The sequence below is a fragment of the Erinaceus europaeus genome, chromosome 3, assembly GCF_950295315.1.
Source record: "Erinaceus europaeus chromosome 3, mEriEur2.1, whole genome shotgun sequence".
Lineage (NCBI taxonomy): Eukaryota > Metazoa > Chordata > Mammalia > Eulipotyphla > Erinaceidae > Erinaceus > Erinaceus europaeus.
The window spans coordinates 5,624,344-5,648,690 of NC_080164.1; the positions used below are offsets into that span (position 1 = coordinate 5,624,344).

General features: G+C 44.7%; 1 protein-coding gene across 2 annotated transcripts in view; it reads right to left on the bottom strand.

Moving 5' to 3' along the window:
* Positions 1 to 24,347, bottom strand: part of CYRIA (CYFIP related Rac1 interactor A) — a 40,438-nt gene that overhangs the window by 11,284 nt on the left and 4,807 nt on the right. The window contains exons 2-7 of one of the 2 annotated variants that reach the window (XM_060186581.1): positions 9,016 to 9,137; positions 6,863 to 6,968; positions 3,482 to 3,618; positions 3,101 to 3,178; positions 2,814 to 2,930; positions 993 to 1,072 (exon numbers count right to left, since the gene is read on the bottom strand). In XM_060186581.1, coding sequence (XP_060042564.1) covers positions 993 to 1,072; positions 2,814 to 2,930; positions 3,101 to 3,178; positions 3,482 to 3,618; positions 6,863 to 6,968; positions 9,016 to 9,137 — 640 coding nt within the window. The remainder of the gene's footprint in view (positions 1 to 992; positions 1,073 to 2,813; positions 2,931 to 3,100; positions 3,179 to 3,481; positions 3,619 to 6,862; positions 6,969 to 9,015; positions 9,138 to 24,347) is intronic. The other variant, XM_060186582.1, reaches the window with a different exon arrangement.

Genomic DNA, 24,347 nt, shown 5'->3' on the forward strand with positions numbered 1-24,347 from the left:
TGTTGGATAGGACAGAGAGAAATGGAGAGAGGAGGGGAAGACAGAGAGAGAGGGGAGAGAAAGATAGACACCTGCAGACCTGCTTCACCGCCCGTGAAGCGACTCCCCTGCAGGTGGGGAGCCGGGGGCTCGAACCGGGATCCTTACCCCGGTCCCTGCGCTTTGCGCCACCTGCGCTTAACCCACTGCGCCACCACCCGACCCCCTAGGTTTTTTTTTTAATATTTATTTATTTATTATTGCAAACAGAGTGAAACTCAGAAGGGCAGGGGGATAGAGAGGGAGAGAGACAGAGAGACACCTTTAGCCTGGCTTCACCACTTGTGAAGCTGTCCCCCTGCAGGTGGGGACCAGGGGCTTGAACCTGTGTCCTTGCACACTGTAATGTGAGCACTTAACCAGGCCCCATGAAGGTTCATTCTTTAATGACCTCAACTCTTTGAAGTACAAGGAAGCTACAGACACAGAGAGACAGAGAGATACTAAACCTCCAGTATCAGCTTGTTTATTTTTTACCACTCCTTCAATTCTTACTTCTAAAGGTCTGTTCAAGTCTTTTCTCCAATGTGTGGATATGTATAGACATACGTCACCACTCCCAACCATACGACCCAATCCTCCATTGGATCTGCATGCATGCATCCATCCATCCATCCATCCATCCATCCATCCATCCATCCATCCATCCTCTGTGATCAGCCATATCTGTCTCTGTTGCATCTTTCACTAGAGTTGTAGCCCTGCCTTCTAGCGAGCTAAGCAACCTTTTAACAGCCAGCTGACCAACTGTCGCCTTGCTTCAGGTATAAAATGGTGGCACACACACCTTTCACCCAGAGTTCTCTACAAAATCAACTCAGGTAGCACATCTATGCTCATGTTAGTGTGATGACCTCAATGTCAAATGCTCTCACCACCGCTGTCACTGAACAGTCTACCCAGGCCCCGTGGAGGTGATCTCTGGACCGCAAATGCACCTTGGGTTTACTTACGGCGTTTCCAGCATGACTTTACACACGCTTGTCATCGTGCTGAGGCAATCTGTGGTGTTCTCTATGGGCAAGGTTTTGTTCTAAATGGGAGACATGAAGGTGTGTCAGTCCTGCTGCTGGTTTTGATGTGCCATTAAGAAAAAAAATACAAACAGACTTCCTAGCTTCTCTTCACCCTGAAATCTCTATTCCCACCTGCTCTATTCCTAATTTATACCTCCTGTTCATTAAACATTTTTGTCCCACTTTATACCTTACTGCCTTCTGGCCACCAAGTTAGATACTGCTATGATTCCATCCTGCCTTCCCTGGGTAGATGACCTCACCCATGTGTCCTGGAACCTCCCCTCCCCAGAGTCCTGCCTCACTAAGGAAAGACAGAAGCAGGCTGGGGGTGTGGATCCACCTGCAAACATTCATGTCCAGTGGAGAAGCAATTACAGAAGCCAGAACTCCCACCTTCTGCACTCCAAAATTAAAAAAAATTTTTTTTTCCAATTTTTTTATTGCTATTTACTATAGGATAGGACAGAGAGAAGTTGAGAGAGGAGGGGAAGGTAGAGAGGGGGAGAGAAAGATAGACACCTGCAGACCTGCTTCACTGCTTATGAATCGACCCCCTTGCAGGTGAAGATCTCAGGGACGGAACCAGGATCCTTGGGCTTTGTACTATGTGCACTTAACCTGGTGCACTACACCCCCCCCTCCACAAATATTTTTGCATACTCTCAGAGTGGTAAATATTAGGGGAAGATGACCACAGGGCTCTGTACCCCCATTCCATTAGGACCCAGAGAGAAGAGAAAAAAAAAAGGAAGGAATCTCAGAAGTAGCAATAAGTATAGGTGTGACTTAGAAAGGAAGAGAAGGCAGGACCATAGGAAAAAAAAAAGGGCAAATATATAAAAATATAGACAGACAGTTATAGAAATAACAGTCAACTCTACTATTTTCAAGGTTGGGGTGAGAACTTGAAAGGCCCAGAAGGGGACCTGCACCTCCCACCCATATCTGTCACCTTGGGAGAACCACTGCAGTTTCCATTGTCGGGGATGGGGACACAGAACTCTGGGGGTGGGAATGGTGCAGAATTATACCCATGTTGCCTTAAAATTTTGTAAATACATATTAGATCACTAATAAAAACAAAACAAAATAAAAAATATATATATATGGGGCTGGGGTGGAGGGTTGCACCTGGTTGAGCACACACGTTAGAATTGCACAAGGTGGGGTCCGGGAGGTGGCGCAGTGATAAAGCTTGGGACTCTCAAGCATGAGGTCATGAGTTTGATCCCCGGCAGCACATGTGCCAGAGTGATGTCTGGTTCTCTCTCTCTCTCTTCCTATCTTTCTCATAAATAAATAAAATATTGGAAAAAAAAAAAAGAATTGCACAAGGACCCAGGTTCAACCTCTGTTCCCTACCTGCAGGGGGAAAATTTCACAGGCAGTTAAGTTAGTTGTGCTATAGCTGTCTCTCTCTCCTGTTCTATCTCCCTGATCCCTCTCATTTGCCCTCTGTTTCTACCCGATAAATAAACTTTTTTTTTTAAAAGGAAAAACAAGGGGCTGGGTGGTGGCGCACCTGGTTAGACAAACATGTTACAATGCACAGAGGGACCCTGGTTTGAGCCTCCAGTCCCCACCTACAGGATGGCAAGCTTTGGGAGAGGTGAAGCAGGGCTGCAGGCATCTCTGCTTCTCTCTTTCTCTCTCTCTCTATTTCTGGCTGTCTCTATCCACTAAATAAATAGAAATAATAAAAAAAAGACAACAAACAAACAAAAACGCCGCACCCCGTTTCCTGGCCTCACTTACTTCGGAGACAAAGTGCATGGTGGCGTTGCTGAGTGTTTTCAGCATTGGGGTGGCTTCTGCGTAGAATAAGGACATCCGGTTGGCCATCTCGTTATTGACTTCATTCTCGATGTCTAGCTGATGGGAAGAAGAGAAGAGGCCATTGACACACAGGGGGTGGACATCCCCCACCAGAAACCCCCTGGACAGTGACTGATGGACGCAGGCTATGCCCCTCTCCCCCGGAGCCCCACTTCCTGGAGAAACACATGGGCCCAGGGGCCCAGGGCACCCCTGCAGGAGCTCACGTGCATGTTGTTGATTCGATTGCGGCTGATGGTCCTTCGGTAGTAGCTGAAGTCATTCTGAATAGCTGGGTTCCTCATCTGTGGTTCAGAAGAGAGGGGAGAATGGCATTCCCGCAGGCACAGGGAGGGCGGACACTAGAGTTTATAAATACACTCTCTCTCTTGTGGCACTGGACAGGCGGTGAAACTTACTGGCAAACCACCACCACGTGTCTTACTTTGGCCACAGAAGTGCAATTCCCTTCCACGTTTCCCAGGACATCCAGGGAGTGAACTTGACGGTGCTTATCTGCCTACTCCCCCCACACACACCTCCCCCCCGCCACCACCTACCGCACCCCAGGGCTGTTAGCGTGTCAAGCACAGAGTGTTAGTCCTGACCTTTAGCTCATCGAAGCGCAGGGTGAAATGAAGGATCTCTGCAAACTCCTTAGCCAAGGCCTGCTCCCGCTCCAGGTGCTGGGTCGGTGTGTAGGGCGGACATGTCAGGGATTCTAATAAGCTCTGAAGAGCTTTCTCTGAAAGTCAAAGTAACCGTTACATATCTGAGGTGTTTCACGAAGATCCTTCCAGAAGAGCATAGTCAGTCCCAGCGACCACCTGCCCAGGCCTCTCCCCTCCAGGCCTTTCTGCTTTAGCCAGATGTGACCTGTGTGAATGAGGAAGAGAGAGAGTTCCGTGTGCCCAGGCAGGCTGCCTCCACTGCAGCCCACCCAGCCCCCTAGGGACACCGGCTTACAAAGGTTTCTTCAAAGTCAAACCACCAGAATGTGTTGAACTACGTGCAAGAGGCAGACATTCCTGGTCAGGATAAGACAGCACTGAGAATGAGGGTTAGCTAACCTGCTCTGCAGAGAAAAAGGTCTGGCCATGTTCGAGCACCTGTCTATAGTCAAGACTGCCATTTCCTCACCCCCAGGGACTTAAAAATAATCATACACAGGAGGCTGGGCGGTAGCGCAGCAGGTTAAGCGCATGTGGCGCAAAGCGCAAGGACCAGTCTAAGGATCCCGGTTCGAGCCCCGGCTCCCCACCTGCAAGGGAGTTGCTTCATGGGTGGTGAAGCAGGTCTGCAGGTGTCTGTGTTTCTCTCCCCTCTTTGCTTCCCCTCCTCTCTCCATTTCTCTCTGTCCTATCCAACAACAACATGAATGGCAATGATAACAATAAGGGAAACAAAAGCAGCAAAATGGGAAAAATGGCTTTCAGGAGAACTTGATTCATGGTGCAGGTACCAAGCCCCAGCGATAACCCTGGAGGCAACACACACACACACACACACACACACACACACACACACACTGATTTACTATTGGATAGAGACTGAAGCCTCAGATTACGAATGTCTTTCTGCACACGCATCACCCCTCCCTCACACCCCACCTCTACTCTCTGATCCTTTAGTCTCTTCCAAGGAGGTGGCTCATCTTTCCATCTTGGAAATATTGTGTTTGCTGAGCCACCCTGTTCTACGTAGCCCCGTTTTCACAGGAGGGCCTTTTCCCTTCTTTAGAGGTAAAGCATGAGTCTTCAGAAGTCCTTTTACCGGCTAACTAGATATGCATCTTAGGGAACCAGAAAGAAAAGTCAATTCCTCTGTAACCAATTCTTTCTTCCTTCCTTCCTTCCTTCCTTTTTTCATTCCTTTTTTTCTCTCCTTTTCTTATCTTTTTTTTTTCCTTTTCTAAAAATTTTATTTGACAGGACAGACAGAAATTGAGAAGGCAGGAGAGACAGACTGGGAGAGAGACATGGACCCTTCAGAATAGAACTGAAACAGGCCTAGTAACTACAAAACGGAGACCTCCAAATTTCATCTGAGTATTCCAGCCTTTAGGTTCATGATTAGTTAACAATTTGGTTGGCTTTATATGTTTAAACCCTTCTTACAGCCATCAGGTTCCAGATGCTACCATAATATCAACCAGGTTTCCCTGGGCAGAAAACCCCAGCAATGTGTCCTGGAGCCCTGCGTCCCCAGAAACTCACCCCACCAGGGAAAGAGAGAGACAGGCTGGGTGTATGGATCGACCTGTCAATGCCCATGTTCAGCAGGGAAGCAATTACAGAAGCCAGACCTTCCACCTTCTGCATCCCACAATGATCTTTGGTCCATACTCCCAGAGGGATAAAGAATAGGAAAGCTATCAGGGGAGGGGATGGGATATGGAGTTCTGGTGGTGGGAACTGTGTGGAGCTGTACCCCTCTTATCCTATGTTTTTTGTCAGTGTTTCCATTTTATAAATAAAAATTAAAAAAAAAAAAAGAATGGGAGAAAGACAGACACCTGCAGACCTGGGCAGACAACCTCACTGATATGCCTAAGAACTCCACCTCCCAGGAGCCCTGACCCACTGAAGAAAGATAGAAACAGGCTGGGGTTGTGGATCTACCTGGCAGTACCCATGTCCAGCACAGAAGCAATTACAGAAGCCAGAACTCCCACCTTCTGCTCCCCATAAAGATCTTTGGTCCATACTCCTAGAGGGATAAAGAATAGGGAAGCTTCCAATGGAGGGGATGGGACACAGAACTCTTGGTGATGGGAATTGTATGGAATCGTACCCTGTTACAATCTTGTCAATCATTATTAAATCACTAATCAAGGGAAAGTGACATTTGTTTATGTCATAGGATGACTCTAGTATGAGTCACCTTTCCTCATTCTTGATAGTCTTGTTTTACCTAAAGAAACTGAGAGAGCTGATGTGGTGGCAGTCAGGGCAGCTGGTGGTCACACTGGGTCTACTGTCCCACACACTTGATTGTACTTTTGCTTTCTTAGAACATCATTCTGTAACTATACTTTTAAAAAAATATATGTTTAAAATATTTATTTATTTACTTATTCCCTTTTGTTGCCCTTGTTGTTTTATTGTTGTAGTTATTATTGTTGTCATTATTGTTGAATAGGACAGAGAGAAATGGAGAGAGATGGGGAAGACGGAGGGGGAGAGAAAGAGACACCTACAGACCTGCTTCACCGCCTGTGAAGAGACTCCCCTGCAGGTGGGGAGCCGAGGGTTTGAACCGGATTCCCTGTGCCGGTCCTTGCACTTCGTGCCATGTGCGCTTAACCCTCTGCACTACTGCCAGACTCCCTATACTTTTTTTTTAAGTTAAAAGAGTTGGCTATAGTGCTTATCTTCTTGTATATTTCTGAATGACATTTATTACAGGATTACAGACTTTCCTACAGAAAGTGACCAGCATTGCCAAACTTCTCTCACATTCTGAGATGTGCTGAGATCAGAGTAAGACTGTTCAGCGTTGGAGACCAAGCTGGGAACAAAGCCAAAGGGCCATGGACCAGCTGAGACCCTCTGAGACACAGCTGCACGTTCAGGGAAAGGATCTCGAGGTTGACTGAAAACAAGTAGCAACTGCAGACATGTTTGTCCTTCAGTGGCCTCTTCTGAGACAAAGCAGGTGAATGTGAAGTCAGATTTTCCAATACACTAAGCTCTTTGTTTTCTTTTCTTTTCTTTCTTTTAATATTTATTTATTTGTAATAGGACAAAGAGAAACTGAGAGGCAAAGGGAAGGTAGAGGCTGAGAAAGAGGGACACCTGTAGCCACACTTCACTTGTGAAGCTTCCCCGCTGCAGGTGGGGACCAGCAGACTGAACCCAGGTCCTTGCTCATGGTGACATGAACACTCAGCCAGGTGCATCACAGCCTGGCCCCTGCTACCTGGCTCTCTCTCAGACGCAATAACAGAGAGTCACAAGTGAGAGATAACACTCTGCAGACATACTCACCTAGCCTTATGGAAAATTCATAGAACCTCTTCAGCCTCACCACCAGAGGACACACTGCATTCCAAGCTTTTTCCTGAAGCTGGATGTCATTGGGGTTTTGAATGGCCTATAAAAAATACAAGAGAACTGTTCTCTGGAAAAAGAAGGAGAAGGAGAAGGAGAAGGAGAAGGAGAAGGAGAAGGAGAAGGAGAAGGAGAAGGAGAAGGAGAAGGAGAGGAAGAAGTAGTAGTAATAAGGTCCACATCAAAATGACTCTGGATGGACAAAGTTGAAAACAATTCTGGATGTACTTTGCTGATGTGGGCTTCTTAAATTGACATCAGTTCATCGGACTGCCCTCCAAGATGCTTAATTAAAATGGATGTTTCAGCCCATGGTAGTGATGCAAATTACTCTACAATTAGACCCCATGGCATCTTACTCATTTCTCGTATCTTAAATTTGCGTGCGCGTACACACACACAAAAAAAAAAAAAAAAAAAAAAAAAAAAAAACCACAGCTAATCAGAAGCAATTCAAGCCTGCACCAGCCCTGCCTCAGTCAGGCAGTGTAGACCTGGCACTCTCAGGAATGTAGAAGACTCTGTAGGTGTTTCCTTCCTCTGTACTGTTGTCACACTCTCCCCAGTCTGTGATGCTCCCTAAGTGAAACAGTGACCTCTGAGTGGAGAGGCTGCCTCTCAGCCGACTGCTGCTTTCTGGGAAACCCAGTTTAGTCTCCAGTTTGGAATCAGCATTCAGCAAATCTTATCACTGGGGATTCTGCAGGAGGATGGTTGCAGTGCTAGTAGAATGAGTATGGATATGTGTGTGTGAGTGTGAAAGTGTGTGTGCGTATAAGTGTGTGTGTGTGTGTGTGAGAATTTTGAGTGTATGTGTGTTTAAATGTGTGTGAGTGTATGATGTATGTGAGTGTGTGTTATGAGTGTGTGAGTGTGAGAATGTGTTTATATAAGTGTGTGTGTATATGAGTGTGAGAGTATGTGTCTGAGTGTATGTGTGTATAAGTGTGTGTATGTGTGTGTGAGTGTATCACAGTGTGTGAGAATGTGTGTGTATAAGTGTATGTGTCTGAGTGTGTGAGAGTATGTGTCTAAGTGTATGTGTGTGTGATTTAAGTGTGTGTGAGTGTGAATGTACGTGTGTGAGTGTATGTGTGAATGTGTGTGTGAGTGTGTGAATGTGTGTGTGAGAGAATGTGTCTGACAGTATGTGTGTATAAATGTGTGGGGGTGTATGTGTGTGTTTATGTGTGTGTGATTTAAGTGTGTGTGATTGTGAATGTACGTGTGTGTGCATGTATGTGTGAGTGTGAATGTGTATGTGTGAGTGTGTGAATTTGAGTGTGTGTGTGTATGTGAGTATATGTGTATGAATGTGTGTATGTGTGAGTGTGTGTGTATGTGAGTATATGTGTGAGTGTGAATGTGTGTGTGAATGTGAGTGTGCGTGTGCAAATGTGTGTGTGTGAGTGTATGTATGTGTGAGTGTGCGAATGTGTGTGTATGTGAGTGTGTGAGTATGTGTTCTGATACTTCCACTGAGCTAATTATTTCAAACAAAAGGAGTTGAAGCTTCTTCTGTCTGAGTCTCAAAAGCCACACCAACAATATTCTTTTGTTTTGGTTTGCTTTGCTTTGTTCCGTCCTGGTCCTGCGGGGCAATTCTGCTTCTCACATATTTACAGTTTCAAATCTCATCAGTCACTGGCAGACGACCGGCCTGCAGACTACCTAAGGGGAGGTCGTTTAGAACCTGCCAAAATCATTACGAAACGCAGGGAAATTCACATCAGCTCAGACCCTATGACTCCTATTTCAATTGCTGTTCAAAGACTTTGTATGTTTCCCCCAAATGAAGTAATACACTGACACATTATTGTATAAACGTGAGCCCTACAATATCAGATGTGAGCCTGAGAAGGGAATGCCTAATATTCCACATGACCCATAGCATGGCGCACCCAGATGAATGTACCAGAATACAAGAGGCCATTCATACATCTGCTAAGGACACATTACACTCCTTGTTTTCCTAGCATGCTAGGAAATACTAAGGCTATTACTTAATCTTGCTGTGTGTGTGTGCATGTGTGGGGTTGGTCCCCTTCTCCTCCCAGGGTGTTGTCAGCTCAGTGTTATCATTGGCATACATCTCGGATCTCTGGCCCGGCTCCCTTGTAAGCCTGCAGCTCTGCAAGGATGCTTTCGGAATCCTGGAGCACGGCGCTGATCTGGTTCCATATTTCCCTCTCTCCTTCTGTGGGCTGGGCGTCTGGGTGGAGGGGAAAAGACAAGACACAGAGGGCTAGTGTTAACAAACAGAGTAAGGAGAGGCGTGACCCTGGGCTCTACATGCTAGACAATGCATTTCCATGCCTGGCCACTAGGGGATGACGCTTTAAGATCTTCTAGGAGAGCACAACAAACTGCGGTCCCAGGAAGTGGGGCAGTGGAGAAAGCCTAGGACTCTCAAAGAAGGGGATCTAGAGTTTGGTCCCCAGTACCGCACGGGGCCAGAGTGATTCTCTGGTTCTCTCTCCCCACTCATGCATATTTTAGTAAGTCTTAAAGAAAGGAGAAAGATTAATAATACATCTGCCATTTTTTTTTCTTGTCCCCAGTTCCAAACAGACACACATCTTTCTGCACAAATTAGAATAATTATATTGGGGGAAGGGAGAGTGGGGGAGTAGCATAACAGTTATACAAAAAGATGTCCATGCTTGAGCTTCCAAGGTCCCAGGTTCAATCCCACACACAATCGTAAGCCAGAACTGAGCAGTGTTCTGGCAAAAACAAACACGTGTGTTGAAATCACTGTAGACATTCCTTTATTCAATCTGTGTAACATATCTTTGCACTCCTATATGTGAGACACGGCTGACTGACTAACAGGAGAAAGAAACATTGCCATTGGGAGGGTTTTTTTTTTTTTTTTTTTAGTAGGAGGAACTGCTATTTATTTGTTATGACTACAGATCTGTGACTCTGAGTCCAGATGAGCAAACAAGCTCCCTGATATTGTGAACTGAAAAGAAGCTTAAAGTATCAGACAGGCAGTCCTGCATAGCCACAATTAGATGTCTACTCCTGGAATGCAATGGCTCATGGGAAATGATGCATTCATTTTGAACATGAGCTCAAACAGTGCAAGGGCTTCATTTCATGATACCTGGGCTTGTCCCTCCCAGGCCCTGAAAACTCTTGCTGTGGACATGAACTTGTACTGACTGTAACCAGAGGGAACTCAGGGAAGAGCCCAGTGTGGAAGGGAGAAGACAGGGGCTGTAAGGGAAGGGTGTGAGCAGACTGGAAGGAAGGGCCAGGACCCACAGCAGCAGAAGGAAATGGTTGGTAGCTGGAGAAAATAAGGCCAGGCCCGTGATGAAAGACTTGACCAGGTAGAGGAGAAAAATCTACCCTTGGGTGTAGGGAGATAGCACAATGGTTATGCAAAGAGACTCTCATGCCTGAGGCTCCAAAGTCCCAAGTTTAATTCTCTGTACCACCATAAGATAGAGCTGAGCAGTGGGCAAAAAAATTTTAAAAAAGGCAGATGTATTATTAATCTTTCTTCTTTAAGACTTCCTTAAATATGCATGAGTGGGAAAAAAAGGAAAAAAAATGAAAGAAAGAAGGAAAGACAGGAAGAAAGAAAGAGAGAAAGAAAGAAAGGAATGGGGAGGGAAGGAGGGAGGGAGGGAGGGAGGAAGGAAGGAAGGAAGGAAGGGGAAATAAAGATATACCCCTGATGGCAGGAAGGGGAAATGGTTACGGCTTGATCTTTTTCCTGCCTTCCACCAGTTCCTACAAACACGTATATATAAGTTGTCTTCAGTACGGTGCAAAGTACAGTATTACTTAATATTTCTACATTCTCAAACAAGTGATAAGGTGTCGTAAAACAGAAACCTTAAAACCCACAAGCTAGGAAGCCTATAGCTGAAGAAATTCCAGAGTATTGGTGGCTACTTCCAAGTAGAAAGAGAAAGAAAAAAAAAAAAAGAATCTTTAACCAGACATGCAAAGACCCCAGAATAAACAGAAATAAAACATCCATTAAGTCAAATTCTATCCCCTTTTGACAAATGCTTTGAAAACTCCCAAGCTAAGGAAAGAAAAGAGTGATATTTATTAGAAGAAGAACAGAGCCCGTAAACAGGATTCTGAAGGCTGCATTGATTTCACACGTGAAGAAGGCACTTGGTGAACAGAAAAATGTAATCTTGGTGTCACATGGCTCCGGCCTTTGCAAGTCTTCACTTGATATGTCTCAGACAAAACAGTGTTAAAGCAAAGTGGCCTTGAAGAGTAGTGCTGGAAAAACAAAAATGAAGGAGGAGGAGGAGAAGAAGAAGGAGGAGGAGGAAGAGGAGGAGGAAAGGAGAAAGAGGAGGAGGAGGAGGAGGAAGAGGAAAGGAGAAAGAGGAGGAGGAGGAGGAGGAGGAGGAAGAAGAAGGAGGCCCATCCTTTTGATGATTTAGCACAAATGGAGACTGCAAAGACAGTTTATAAAAATAAGAGTGCTTAAAAAAAAAAAAAAAGACAGTCTCTGGTAGAGTGACCAGAGACAGAGAAGTCTCCTTTCTCTGGGTGAACTGGCACTTTCTAATGCACATCAGCTCTGAGATTCATGTCACCACAGAGGTGGTGTCACTTCTCTCCCAGAGGGGTCTGACTTGGGGGGTTGTGCCTAATCTCTCCCACCTTGTAGCAATGCTCTCCTGGCACCTGGAAGAACTGGAGAAAAGGGGAGGTGGGCGTGGCTGGGTCAGTCACAGTCTCCTTTCTCCTGAGAATCATTCATTTTGGCAAATATACTAGTGTCCTACTAGAAGCATATCTCCAATCGACCTGCCAACGCCCATGTTCAGCGGGGAAGCAATTCCAGAAGCCAGACCTTCCACCTTCTGCATCCCACAGTGACCTTGAGTCCATACTCCCAGAGGGATAAAGAATAGGAAAGCTATCAGGGGAGGGGATGGGATATGGAGTTCTGGTGGTGGGAATTCTGTGGAACTGTGCCCCTCTTATACTTAGGTCTTGTCAGTGTTTCCATTTTATAAATCAAATTAAAGGAGAAGAAGTGTGTCTCCTGTGGCCCCGTGGAGTGGGGCTGGGCTGGGCCAATCCAATCCATCACTCCTTCTTCCATCCTTATTTAGAAATGGGTTGACTTGCTTTCTTCCATGACTTTAATATATATATATGTATATATATATATGTATATATATATATATATAAATTTTATTTACTTCATTCGAGATAGAGATAGGACAGAGAGGGAGAGAAACCAGAATACTTCTGTAGCAGACATCATTGGGGATTAAACTGGGAGCCTCGGGTATATGCAGATACCTTGTTTTATCAGTTGGCTTATTTCCTTGGCCAGCTCTTGCAATTATTTTTAATATACATTTTATTTATTTATTATTGAACAGAGACAGAGAACATTTGAGAGGGTACGGGGAGATAGAGAGGGAAAGAGGCAGAGAGACACCTGTAGCCCTGCTTCACCACTCATGAAGCTTTTCCCCTGCAGGTGGGGACCAGGGACTTGAACCTGGGTCCTTGAGCATTGTAATGTGTGTGCTTACCCAGATGCACCACTGCCTGGCCTCTTCTATTTTTATTCTTCTATTTCTTTTTCCTTTAATGCTTTAGTACCTTTATTTATTGGTTGGGTAGAGATAGCCAGAAATTGAGAGGAGGGCAGGAAGGGAGAGAAAGACAGAGATACCTGCAGCCCTGCTTCCCCACTTGTGAAGCTTTTCCCCCCAGGTGTGGACTGATGGAGGGTTGAACCTCGGTCCTTGTGCATTTTAACATGTGTGCTCAACCAGATCTTTTCTCATTAGACTTACTGGATACTCCCTATTTCTCCTTGTTTCCCTAATAGAACTGAAGTGACTTCCTCTTCCAGCCAGTGGTCAGGCTCTAGTGTGACAGGACACTGTGAAATTCTCAGGACTCACACTACAGGTGGCATCCAATCCCAAGCTGAGCAGTACTGAGGAGAGATAAGCTCTACTTTATTTTTTATGTTCCAAATGGGAAAGGGGCTCCCTGAGGAGAGATAAGCTCTACTTGATTTTTTATGTTCCAAATGGGAAAGGGGCTCTGTGACATTGGATATTTTTCCATATAGTGTTGACTGCTTTGGTCTATGGCTCATTTGCTATTGTTTATAGATAAATCTTTTTCTTTTATAATTTTGTTATTTAAAAAATACTTATTTTCTTTTGTTGCCCTTGTTTTTATTGTTGTTGCAGTTATTACTGTTGTTGTTATTATTGATGTTGTTGTTGTTGTTGGATAGGACAGAGAGAATTGGAGAGAGGAGGGGAAGACAGAGAGGGGAGAGAAAGATAGACACCTGCTGACCTGCTTCACCATCTGTGAAGTGACTCCCCTGCAGGTGGGAAACCGGGAGCTCGAACCCGGATCCTTAAGCCATTCCTTGCGCTTCATACCACGTGCGCTTAACCCGCTGTGCTACCGCCTGACTATTATTACCTTTTGACTGAGACAGTGAGAAATGGGAGGGAAGGGGGAGACAGAGAGGAAGAGAAGCAGAGAGGCACCTGCAGCCCTGCTTCACCCCCTTCACCTCTAGTGAAGCTTCTCCTCCCTACAGATGGAGACTGGAGAGGCTTGATCCTGGGTCCTTGAACATGGTGATGAGTTGCTCTGTTGGGTGAAGCACCACTGTCTGGCCCCCTGATTTCTCTACTTTTGAACTGCCAAAAAAATCAGGGCTCATTAATAAGAATATGATCCACTCAAGTGTAGGGCACTGGCTCTATTTTGTTGATCATATCTCCAGTACTTAGCATAGTACCTGGTTCATAGTACCTGTCTTTCAAGGACTCTTTCACAGTGTCTTTCCTTGATGTCTGGAGTCGTGGTAAATTTTAAAAATCATGCTTGTCAACTGAAACTGACTATGGAGAAGGTTGAAAGGATAGACCCCAGAGCCTGGCAAGGGACATTCCAGAAATACCTCAACTTATTTTTGTTCTAAATAAATAGGTAAACAGATGATCAAAGCATCCTTTCTGTGCACTGTGATCTGTAAGAGGGATTCTGTTTGTCTTTGAATCTGAGGAATGGAGGTAGGCTTTATATCTTTGTATTTAGTGCAGACAACCTCACCAGTGTGTCCTGGAGCCCCACCTCCCCAGAGCCCTGCCCCACTAGGGAAAGAGGGAAACAGGCTGGGAGTATGGATCCACCTGCCATGCCCATGTCCAGCCAAGAAGCAATTACAGAAGCCAGACCTTCCACCTTCAGCACCCCATAATGATCCTGGGTCCATGTTCCCAAAGGGATAAAGAATAGGGAAGCTTCCAATGGAGGAGACATTATACAGAACTCTGGTGGTGGGAACTGTGTGGAACTGTACCCCTCTTATGCTACAGTCTTGTTGATCATTATTAAATCAATAATACGAAAAGAAAAAAAGAAATAGTCTGGGGATATGGATCCACCTGTCAATGCCCATGCCCAGCAGAGAAGCAGTTGCAGAAGCCAGAACTCCCACCTTCTGCTCCCCAAAACAGAATCTTAACCCATACTTCCAGAGACAGAAATGATAGGGGGAAGACCAGAGGGTTCCGGACTCCAATTCCATCAGGACCTGGAGAGAGAAGAGGAAAAGGGAGGGACATTTGGATAATGAAATAAATGCAGGCAGGACTTGCAAAGGAAGAGAAGATGGGGCCTTAGCATACGCAGGGAAGGTAAATATATACAAATATAGGAGGACAGTTGTCAGGATGACAGTCAACCCACATCTGTGACCTCTGGAGAACTGCTGTAGGGGTGAAGAGGATGGGGACTCAGAACTCTGGGGACAGGAACGGTGCAGAGTTTGTACCCCAGTTGTCTTGTCATTTTATTAAATCAATATCAAATCAGTAATAATAAACAATAAAAAGGGTCAGACAGTAGCACAAGCGGTCAAACGGCAGCAAGCACAAGGACTGGCCTACGGATCCAAGTTCGAGCCCCCTGGCTCCCCACCTGCAGGGGAGTCGCTTCACAGGCAGTGAAGCAGGTCTGCAGGTGTCTGTCTTTCTCTCCCCCTCTCTGTTTTCCCCTTCTCTCTCCATTTCTCTCTGTCCTGTCCAACAACAATGACAGCAATAACAATAATAACAATAACAAACAACAAGGGCAAGAAAAGGGGAAAAAAAGAGCCTCCAGGAGCAGTGGATTCAGAGTGCTGGCACGGAGCCCCAGCAACAACCCTGGAGGCAGGAAAAAAAAAAAAGAAAAAAGAAAAAGAGACACTTTTATGATTGGAAAGGTTACTATATTTAACCTGCCAGTGATGTCCTCGGGTATTAGCTGAGCAAAGAGGAGCCCTGAAGGACAGGTTTTGTTTTTCTGCCTGTAACCCGAGGACCGGCCTGTGGTTACAGTGCACAAGCTCACCGGTAGCACTAAGGATGAGACCTGCTCCTTATCTGCAGCCGCCATCAGTTCATCAGTGATTCCTTTGGTGGTGCCACTCCAAAGAATTACATTCTACCCTTCTAATCACCGCCAAGGATTTCATCAAAATGGAAGGAAACGCTCCTGTCAAGACGGGATCCTCCTGTCTCACGCTGATGAGGTTAAAAATCCCTGTGATTTACAGAGGCAATTTCAGAAAGCAATCCCTCCAGATGCCTTGGAACAAGTCTCCCTAGGCCCATCTCCAGCTGATGATTTACACCGCTGTTCTGGATCTCTATCGCAGGAGTGATGGAACAGTCGTGCGCCCTGTGACCCTGAGCGCAGGTATTCCGCCTCTAAGCCCTCCGTGAAGCCCAGGTGTTGGCATGTTCCGCAGGGAGGGAGGAGAAACCACTTCTCAGTTAGGGTAGTTAAGCCGTATCCGTTTGTGTAGGGGGAGTCTGCTTCTCCTCCCAGGGTTCAGTCCGCAAGTGACAGTGGATGTGAACGGTCAGCATTTTGATGTCACTGGAGTCAGGTGAAGAGTTCACCAAGGGCTTGGATCTTTACTGAAAGCAGAATTCTTGTCATTCCTCCGTGGGATAGAGAAGAAGGTGGCCATGTGCTATGTTTGTCAGGAAGGAATACCTTCAGTGGGTGTTTCCCGGGGCATGACAGCAAGGGCTCAAAGCAGAGCTGGGCTGTCAAATCAAAGTGTCCTTATCTTGATAAATCCACCAAGGACCAGCTCTGTCTTCACAACAGCAGGAACACACATACCTTCTCCTAACGACCCATTTAGGTCTCTGTGGAGACTCTTGACAGAGAATCAAGCAAATTGACCACAGATAAGGTGAACAGAAGGCAGAGTTTATCTGGAGATGCCCTTGGCTTGAAGGATTGATCGTCACTAGCACTTCGGCTCCCTGCCCCCTCTCAGATAAACACGCAGGAAAGGTAGAGCAAAAAAAGGGCTTTGAAAAAGTCATGAATTAAAGCTCTGGGTCTTCTTCTCCACCCACTTCCTCACTCCGCCACCTGTCTCCCCTTCAGAGAGGGAGCAACATAAATAATGACCTATTATTAGCAGCCGAGGATGTCAAGCAGCGATGATTTGTAGGAAAACACGGGACTGCTTACAGAAACGACATGAGAATCACAAAGGCCCAGTGGAAAATACAAGCAGGGTGGGTCTGACATAGTTATTAGCACAGGGATCTTAGTCACACCGTGCCCAGAGCCCCTGCCATGGAACAGGGAGATGAGGCGCCACAAAAAGGAACAAATGTGTCCCTTGAGGACTGTTTCTTAGGCTTCAGCAGTGGCATCCCTGTGATGTCACATGAACAAAGGTAACTGCAAGGATGGTGTGTGTCATGGTCCTAGTTTGGCACTCACTGAGCAGTTAGACCTCAAGGCAGATAGAAAGACTCTGAAGTCCAGATGTGACTCTCGGTCAAGAGAAAGAAGACGTTAAGGAGAGCCCCGAGTCCCTGTCTGATCCACTGGGGATTCGAGAGGGTGAAAATAAGGCTGTCGACATAGATGAGAAGCACTGGCTAAGCCAGAAGGCTAGAAACGTCAAGAAGGATTGCTGTCAACAGAGCAGTGTGAATAAATGGCTTCCCAGACCTGCTCTGTTCAGCCCGTGGTCTGTTTCACTTGTGAAGTGACAGAAAGATAAGACATCTCTTATTTTTCCCCACCTGCCCTCTAAGACTGCCTCGCCCCCTCTGAATGACCCCAGCTAGTCAAGCCTATCAGAGGAGAATCAAAGTAGAGGTCAGGACCCCATAATGACCCTGGATCCACACTCCCAGAGGGATAGAGACTAGGAAAGCTATCAGGGGAGGGGATGGGATACGGAGTTCTGGTGGTGGGAACTGTGTGGAGCTGTACCCCTCTTATCCTATGTTTTTTTGTCAGTGTTTGTTTTTTATAAATAAAAATTAAAAAAAGAAATGGTCTCTGTCAAGAAAAAAAAGAAAGAAAGAAAGAAAGAGAAAAAGAAAGGAAAATCCTAGATAACCAGTTAATCTGAACTTTCTTTGTTTCAAAGAGAAGTCTACAGGAAGCGTAAACATTCAGAGTCTGTAAGTTCAACAGTTGGGAAACTTTCTGAGCTCAAAAAGACTAACACCACTGCCATTATTATTTCCTTTGGGCTCTTACTGTGCTCATAAAAATGAACTTGTCTTATACACACAAGAAAATCATTTCTCCAGAGTGCAAAATAGTTCAGATCTAGATCATTCACTTGCTTTGCCAGGCAGGTGACAGAAGTTCAAGCCCAACCCTCACCATTCCAGAGGAGGCTTCAGTGCTGGGGTCCCTCTCTGGCTCTGTCTTTCTTTCTGTGTGAAAATTGGGCCAAGCAGTAAAGCTCCAGCAATGATTAAAAAAAAAAAAAATACTGTCAACCAAGAAACAAACCAAACTTCCTTCTTCTTCCTCCTCCTTCTCCTCTTCCTCCTCCTCCTCCTCCTCCTCCTCCTCTTCTTCTTCTTCTTCTTCTTCTCTCTCTCTCTCTCTCTCTCTCTCTCTCTCTCTCTCATGTTTCTTCATTATTTATTTATTTAGCCCTAGGGTTGTTGCTGGGGCTCGAATCCGGATGCAGATCCTTAAGTGGGTCCTTGCATTTGGTGCTATGTATGCTTAGACAGGCGCACCACCTCCCTCCCCTTCTTCTGCCATGACTTACTTACACTTGCTCTTAATTCTATTTAATGTCTTTTCTGCTGTCTGTACTACTGTCCTTTTACCATGTGTGTGTGCATCCCGCCTTCCCCATAAAGCCATGTACTTCTCGAAGAAGAGGGTCACTCTAATGTTCCCACAGCTGTCTTGCTCAGTGCTGTCCCTGCCCCACCAAGACCCCACCTCAGAGATATTGGGGCAGAGGAGGTGCTTGCTAGGTAATCACTCAACGAGCACCAATCAAAATCACAGTGTCTAAGCTGAGACTTCAAGTTCAGTCTTATGCTGAACACTAGGTAAGATACATAATGACATAAGAATAAGATGGGAAGGGGCCAGGTGGTGGTCACATGAGCTCAAGGACCCGGGTTCAAGCCCCTGGTCCCCACCTGCAAGGGGGAAAGCTTTGCAAGTGGTGAAGCAGTGTTAGAGGTGCCTCTCTGTCTCCTTCCCTCTCTATCAACCCCTTCCCTCTTGATTTCTGGCTATCTCTATCCAATGAATAACTAAAGATAATAAAAACATTTTTTAAAAGATGGAATACAAATCCTTTCCTCAGAAAAGCTCTTCAGGCGTAAGTGCAAGGATTTGATACCAAAGAGAAGTACTTATATATAAAAATAAATGGAGAACACCGGACCAACAAATGATCTTTTAAAAGGTTGAACATCCCCTTTGAAAACCAGGGGAAAGCTATAGGCAGAATCTTCTTCAAAGGAGCAATCCAAAGGGCCAACAGACATGAAAAGATGCTCCAAGTGGGAGTCCGGATGGTAGTGCAGAGGGGTAAGCACCTACAATACTAAGCACAAGGACCTGCACAAAGATCGTAGTTCGAGCCCCCGGCTTCCCACCTGTGTATGGGGGGGTGTCACTCACAAGTGGTGAAGCAGGTCTGCAGGTGTCTCTCTCTCTCTCTCTCTCTCTCTCTTTCTATCTCCTCCTCATCTCTCAATTTCTCTGTCTTATCCAATAAAATGGGGAAAGTGAGCAGTGGATTTGTAGTGCCAGCACCAAGCCCCTGAGATAACTCAGGAAAAAAAAAAAAAAGCAAGGAACTAGTTGGTACTGACAAGCCAAAGGGTGAAATTGAATAACACATGGAGAAATGCAGAGTTAAAAGAAGTGCAGAGAAACAAAACTGAAAGCCTGACTAAGAAACAACGGAAATAAATCTGGACTTTTAAATTAAAAGGCCAATAAATTCTCATAAACTCAAAAATATATGTACACTCATATTCAATGACTATTGAGAGTCTAAATAAAACAAACAAGCATTGCAGTAGGAAGCTTATAAAACACAGAGAAGCTAAACACACAGTAACAAGAACAGAAAAAAAAAAAAGGAAGGATGGGGCCTGGGAGAGAACAGATTCTTAGTTTCTTCATGAAGTAAAGGACGTGTTTGAAGACAGATTGCAGCAAGTTAAAGATACATGCTAGACCATTGCTAAAACAAGCACAAAGAGTCATGACGTAAAGATCAACGGGAAAAGCAAAACAAAAAAAAATAATAGAAAAATGACATCAGTGATGATTTGATTTAATCAAAAAGGCAGGAAAACACCACCAAACTAACTAAATAAATAAAACAACCATAAATCAGCTTTGAGAGAGGCATGCAAATACAAGCATTAATTAGGCATGCAGATAATAATTAAATGGGAATGCACTAAGCAGGCCAATGAAAGGATAGATCTCATTAGCTAAAGACAAAAGCGAGTGCCAAGTATTTGTTTACAAGAACAACAATAGAAAAGATAGAGATTCTGAAGGAACGAGGAAACAGCATATGACGAGGTGTGAAATGTGCAGGGTTGTGCTGAACTGAAAATGCACAGAGCCTCTGAAAACTATAAAACACTGCAGGTAAAGTGAAAAACTAGTTATATGGATGGACAACAGCCCTATTCACAGAGAGGAGGAATCCGTAGTGTTAGATGGCGACTCTTAGGAACAGGTCTGTAGACGTAACATAATTTGTAAGTAACAACAGCAAGGTTGTGTTTCTAGAAGCTTAAGGTCGATTATAAAATTTCTTTTCTTTTGTTTTCCAGAATGCTGCTCAGCTCTGGCTTAAGGTGGCACTATGGGTTGAACCTGGGGACTCATGGCATGGGAGTCTCTTTGTATAACCATTATACTATCTGGCCCCGCCCATAAAATCTCTTTAGAAAAAAGTAAAGGAGTTAGAACAGTCAATATAATCTTACAAAAAAAACTAGAAAGTTGAAGAACTTTTGGGGGGAGGATTAACCGTTTACAGCTGACAGTAAAATACAATAGTCTGTACATGTGTGACATTTCTCCGTTTTCTACATGACCCTCTCGAGTGAGGGCCTCTTCTGGAACTTACTCTTGTTAAATCTTTGTAATTTCGCATTGTTTTACATTGGTCTTAGTCACAAGGATAAGGCAAGAGGAGAGAACTGGTCCAAAAATAGCCCCATAGCCCCATAGGTTAACTGTGGGTTGTTGAAAATATCATCAAGTATTTCCCAATTTTTTTCCATGCCCCCCCCCCACCAAAAAAATCATGGCTTTTCCCAACAATCTATTTTCTAATAAGAAGCTTAAGACAATTCATTTCTGAGAACATGCATAAAAATTAGGGCAGGTTTGGTTATTAGCTTCAATGCTAGGTCAGAATTCTCAACTCCCAAGAAACATAGGACAAGACCTTTACGACCTTTGGCTTCATTTCTTAAAGAGGACATCGTATGCACGTACAGAAAAATGGCCAGTTGTACTTCACTAGCATTTAAAACTGCTTGTCCTGAAAGGTATCAGTAATAATAATAACATAAAAAAGGCAAGTCATTGACTTATTAAAGTATTTGTAAACTACATCTCATAAAAGAGAGCTATCCAGTATACAGTGAGGAACTCCCAAAGTTTAGTGATGCAAACAGAAAAAAAAAAAAAAAGAATCCAATTATAAAGGGCAAAGGACCAGAGTGGCAATTCCTACAAAGAGCGAATGAGCAGGCCAAACAGTTTTCCTGCATTCACAGTTGTTACGGAAATGAAATCTCACCCGGAATCAGATTCCCTAACACAACCACCAGAAGAGCTGAAAGGGAACAGGGAACGCGCTGACAGTTAAAAGGTGGAGGAGACACAGGACACCTGGTGTCCTCTATGCTGTCAGTAAGAATGTACAATAGTATATCCCACTGGGAAAACTGTTTGACAGTCTCTTGAAAAGTTATGTATAACAATTCCATGACTTATCATTTCCTCTCTCAGGGCTTGCTGTAAAAGAAACGATGCCCACAAAGATTTTATGAGAATGTTTATAGAAAGTTGACTCATAATAAAAAAAAATAAATAAAACAAAACAAAAAAAAAAACTGGAAATAGCCCAGATGTTCATCACCAAGAGAGTGAAGGCACAGCTGTCATGAAATGGAAGAGTCCTTAGCCTAAAAAAAAAGAGAGTGCTCAAACTTGTGGGATCCGGGTGGTGGCACATCCAGTCTAGCACAGAAGTTACCAAGTGTGAGGATCAGGGTTCAAGCCCCCAGTTCCCAGTCCCCAGCTTCAGGAATGGTGAAGCAGGTCTGCAGGTGTCTCTCTGTTATTTTCCTTCTCGATTTCCCCCTCCACGCTCAGTTTTTCTCTGTCCTATCAATTTAATAATAGAACTAAATATTTTTTTTAAAAGGGAACAAACTTATAATAGATGTAATAGAATGGTTGAATCTCAAACACATGATATTGATACAAAAATGCCAAAGTATATACTATATGATTCCACTTATATGGAGTGCAGTAACACACAGATTAAGTAAATAGCCTTTGGGTTTTAAAAATATTTATTTGTTTATTTAGAAAGAGAGAAAGTCAAAGTGCTGTTCAGCTCTGGCATAAGGTGATGCCAGGGATTGAACCAGTGGTCTTTGGGACTTCCGGCTCACAACTTGATGCTCTAACAGGCTGAGTTATCTCCCTGTCCCAAATTATTCTTCTGAGATGTAAATTAGGTCTGATCAGTGTCTGCATCTATAGGATTGTAGGGGAATGGATTGACTGGGAAGGAGTAGATTGAAACTTCTTAGAATGATGGGAATATTCTGTGTCGTGATAAAGTGTGGCATTTGTCAAAATGGATTGATATGGACTCCCAGGACGAGAGATTTCAACGCCTATAAATCATGCCTTAAATAAAACAGATCGTACAAGTCGAAGAATCAGGCAAAGGAGAGCAACTGCCAGGTCTGGAGTGATGGAATGATGTCAGGATTAAACAGATGCAGGAAATCAGATGTGTCGGATAAAAGATGTTGGAGAACAGCTTTACTGTTACCTTCAGGGAGCATGACTCATCCTTCTTAAAGACATTTCAGTGATCTTTAGCTGCTGATGACTGTGCAGCCATCATCACAAGCAAGAAGCACCTTCTCCCTCGAACAAGAAAGTGCCCCTATCAGTAACTGCTCTCCAGCTCTCTCGCGACCTCTCTCCAGGCTTAGACAACTACTCATGAATCTTCTGTTGCTATGACTTGCCCAATCCAGATATCTGATGTGCACGGCATCATACATGGAGCCACGCATGCTCTTGTGACTGGCTTCCTTCACTTCGTATCATGATTTCAAGGCAGCTAGGTCTCAGTCCTGCATTTCTCTTGAATTTTCATTCCACTAAATAATTGCTTATTGCTCATTCTGTTGGGGATATATTTTCATGGCCTCCGGAGGAGTCGATGGGCATTCAGAGATTGTCTTATCTGCTATGGATGATGCTGTTTTGAATATTCTTGATGCGGTTTCTGTGTGGGCCTATGTATTTATTTTCCTTAAGTAGAGACCTTAAGGGTAAAATCACTGGGTCCAACAGAAATATCGTGTTTCTCTCTTTGAGGAACTTCCTGACTGTTTTTGTTTTTGTTTTTTGCCTCCAGGCTTATTTCTGGGGCTTGGTGCCTGCACCATGAATCCTCTGCTACGGGAGGCCATTTTTTCCCATTTTTGTTGCCCTTGTAGTTGCACTTTTTATTATTATTATTATTGTTGTTGTCACTGTTGTTGGATAGAACAGAGAGAAATCAAGAGAGATGGAGAAGACAGAGAGGGGGAGAGAAAGATAGACACCTGAAGACCTGTTTCACCACTTGTGAAGTGACCCCCCCTGCAGATGGGGAGCTGGGGGCTCTAACCAGGATCCTCACGCCGGTCCTTGCACCTTGTACCATGCGTGCTTACCCTGCTGCGCTACCACCTGACTCCTCCCCAGACTGTTGTCTGAAGTATCTGCGCCGTCTCACATGTCCATCGTAGTGTGTAAGGATCATCCTCTTTCCACTTCCTCAGCAATACTTCTTATGGCCTCAGTCTTGAGGTGCCACTCACACTGTGGTTTCAATTTACATTTCCACCTAGCTAATTACAGTGCACAACTTTTCAAGAGCTTCTTGAGTATGTGTTTATCTTCTTTGGAGACAAGTCTTCTCATCTTCTGAAGTGATCTTTGGGAAGCTAGAGTTGTTTGCTGAAATAACTTTGAAGCACGATGGTCTGGTACACATGTTAATCTACTTAAATGGTTCTTGTGTTTGAGAAGTTTGATTCCAACTCTGTGAAGGCTTGAGGAAGTAGAGTCATAACTGATTTCCGGCTGGGGGTCAACTATTTGCTTAGCAAGAGAAAATGGGAAAATAAGAACAAAAGAGAGGTCTTCTGTGTCCAGATATGGAGACTTCATTTCTGTACCTTAGAATCTGGAGAGACCCTTGGGGCAGACCATTCCATGGGAAGGAACTGGAGGGTGAGGCTCAGGCAACTACTCTATAAAAAGCTGGTTCAGGGGCTGAGCAGTGGTGCACCTGGTTGAGCACACATGTCATAATGCACAAGGACCCAGGTTCAAGCCCCTGGGTCCCCACCCACAGGGAGTAAGCTTTGTGATTGGTGAAACAGGGCTGCAGGTATCTCTCTGTTGTTCATCCTCCCCATCTTTCCCTTCCTTCTCAATTCCTGGCTACCTCCAAATGGTAAATAAATAAAGATAATTAAAAAAGATAATATGAGATAACACAAAAATAAAGAAAAAAGGTAATTTTTTTTAAGTTGGTTCATGGGGGTGGGGAGTGGTGCACCTGGTTGAGCACACATGTTACAACTTGCAAGAACCCTGGTTCAAGCCCCTGGTCTCCACCTTCAGGGGGAAAACTTCACAAGTGGTGAAGCAGGGCTGCAGGTGTCTCTCTGACTCTCTCTCTCTCTCTCTCTCTCTCTCTCCAACCCCCCTTCCTCTTGATGTTTGGCTATCTCTATCTGTTGGCATGCTTCTAAAACCCCTTCTGTTTCATTGGTTTAATCCCCCCTGCTTAACGCTGTAT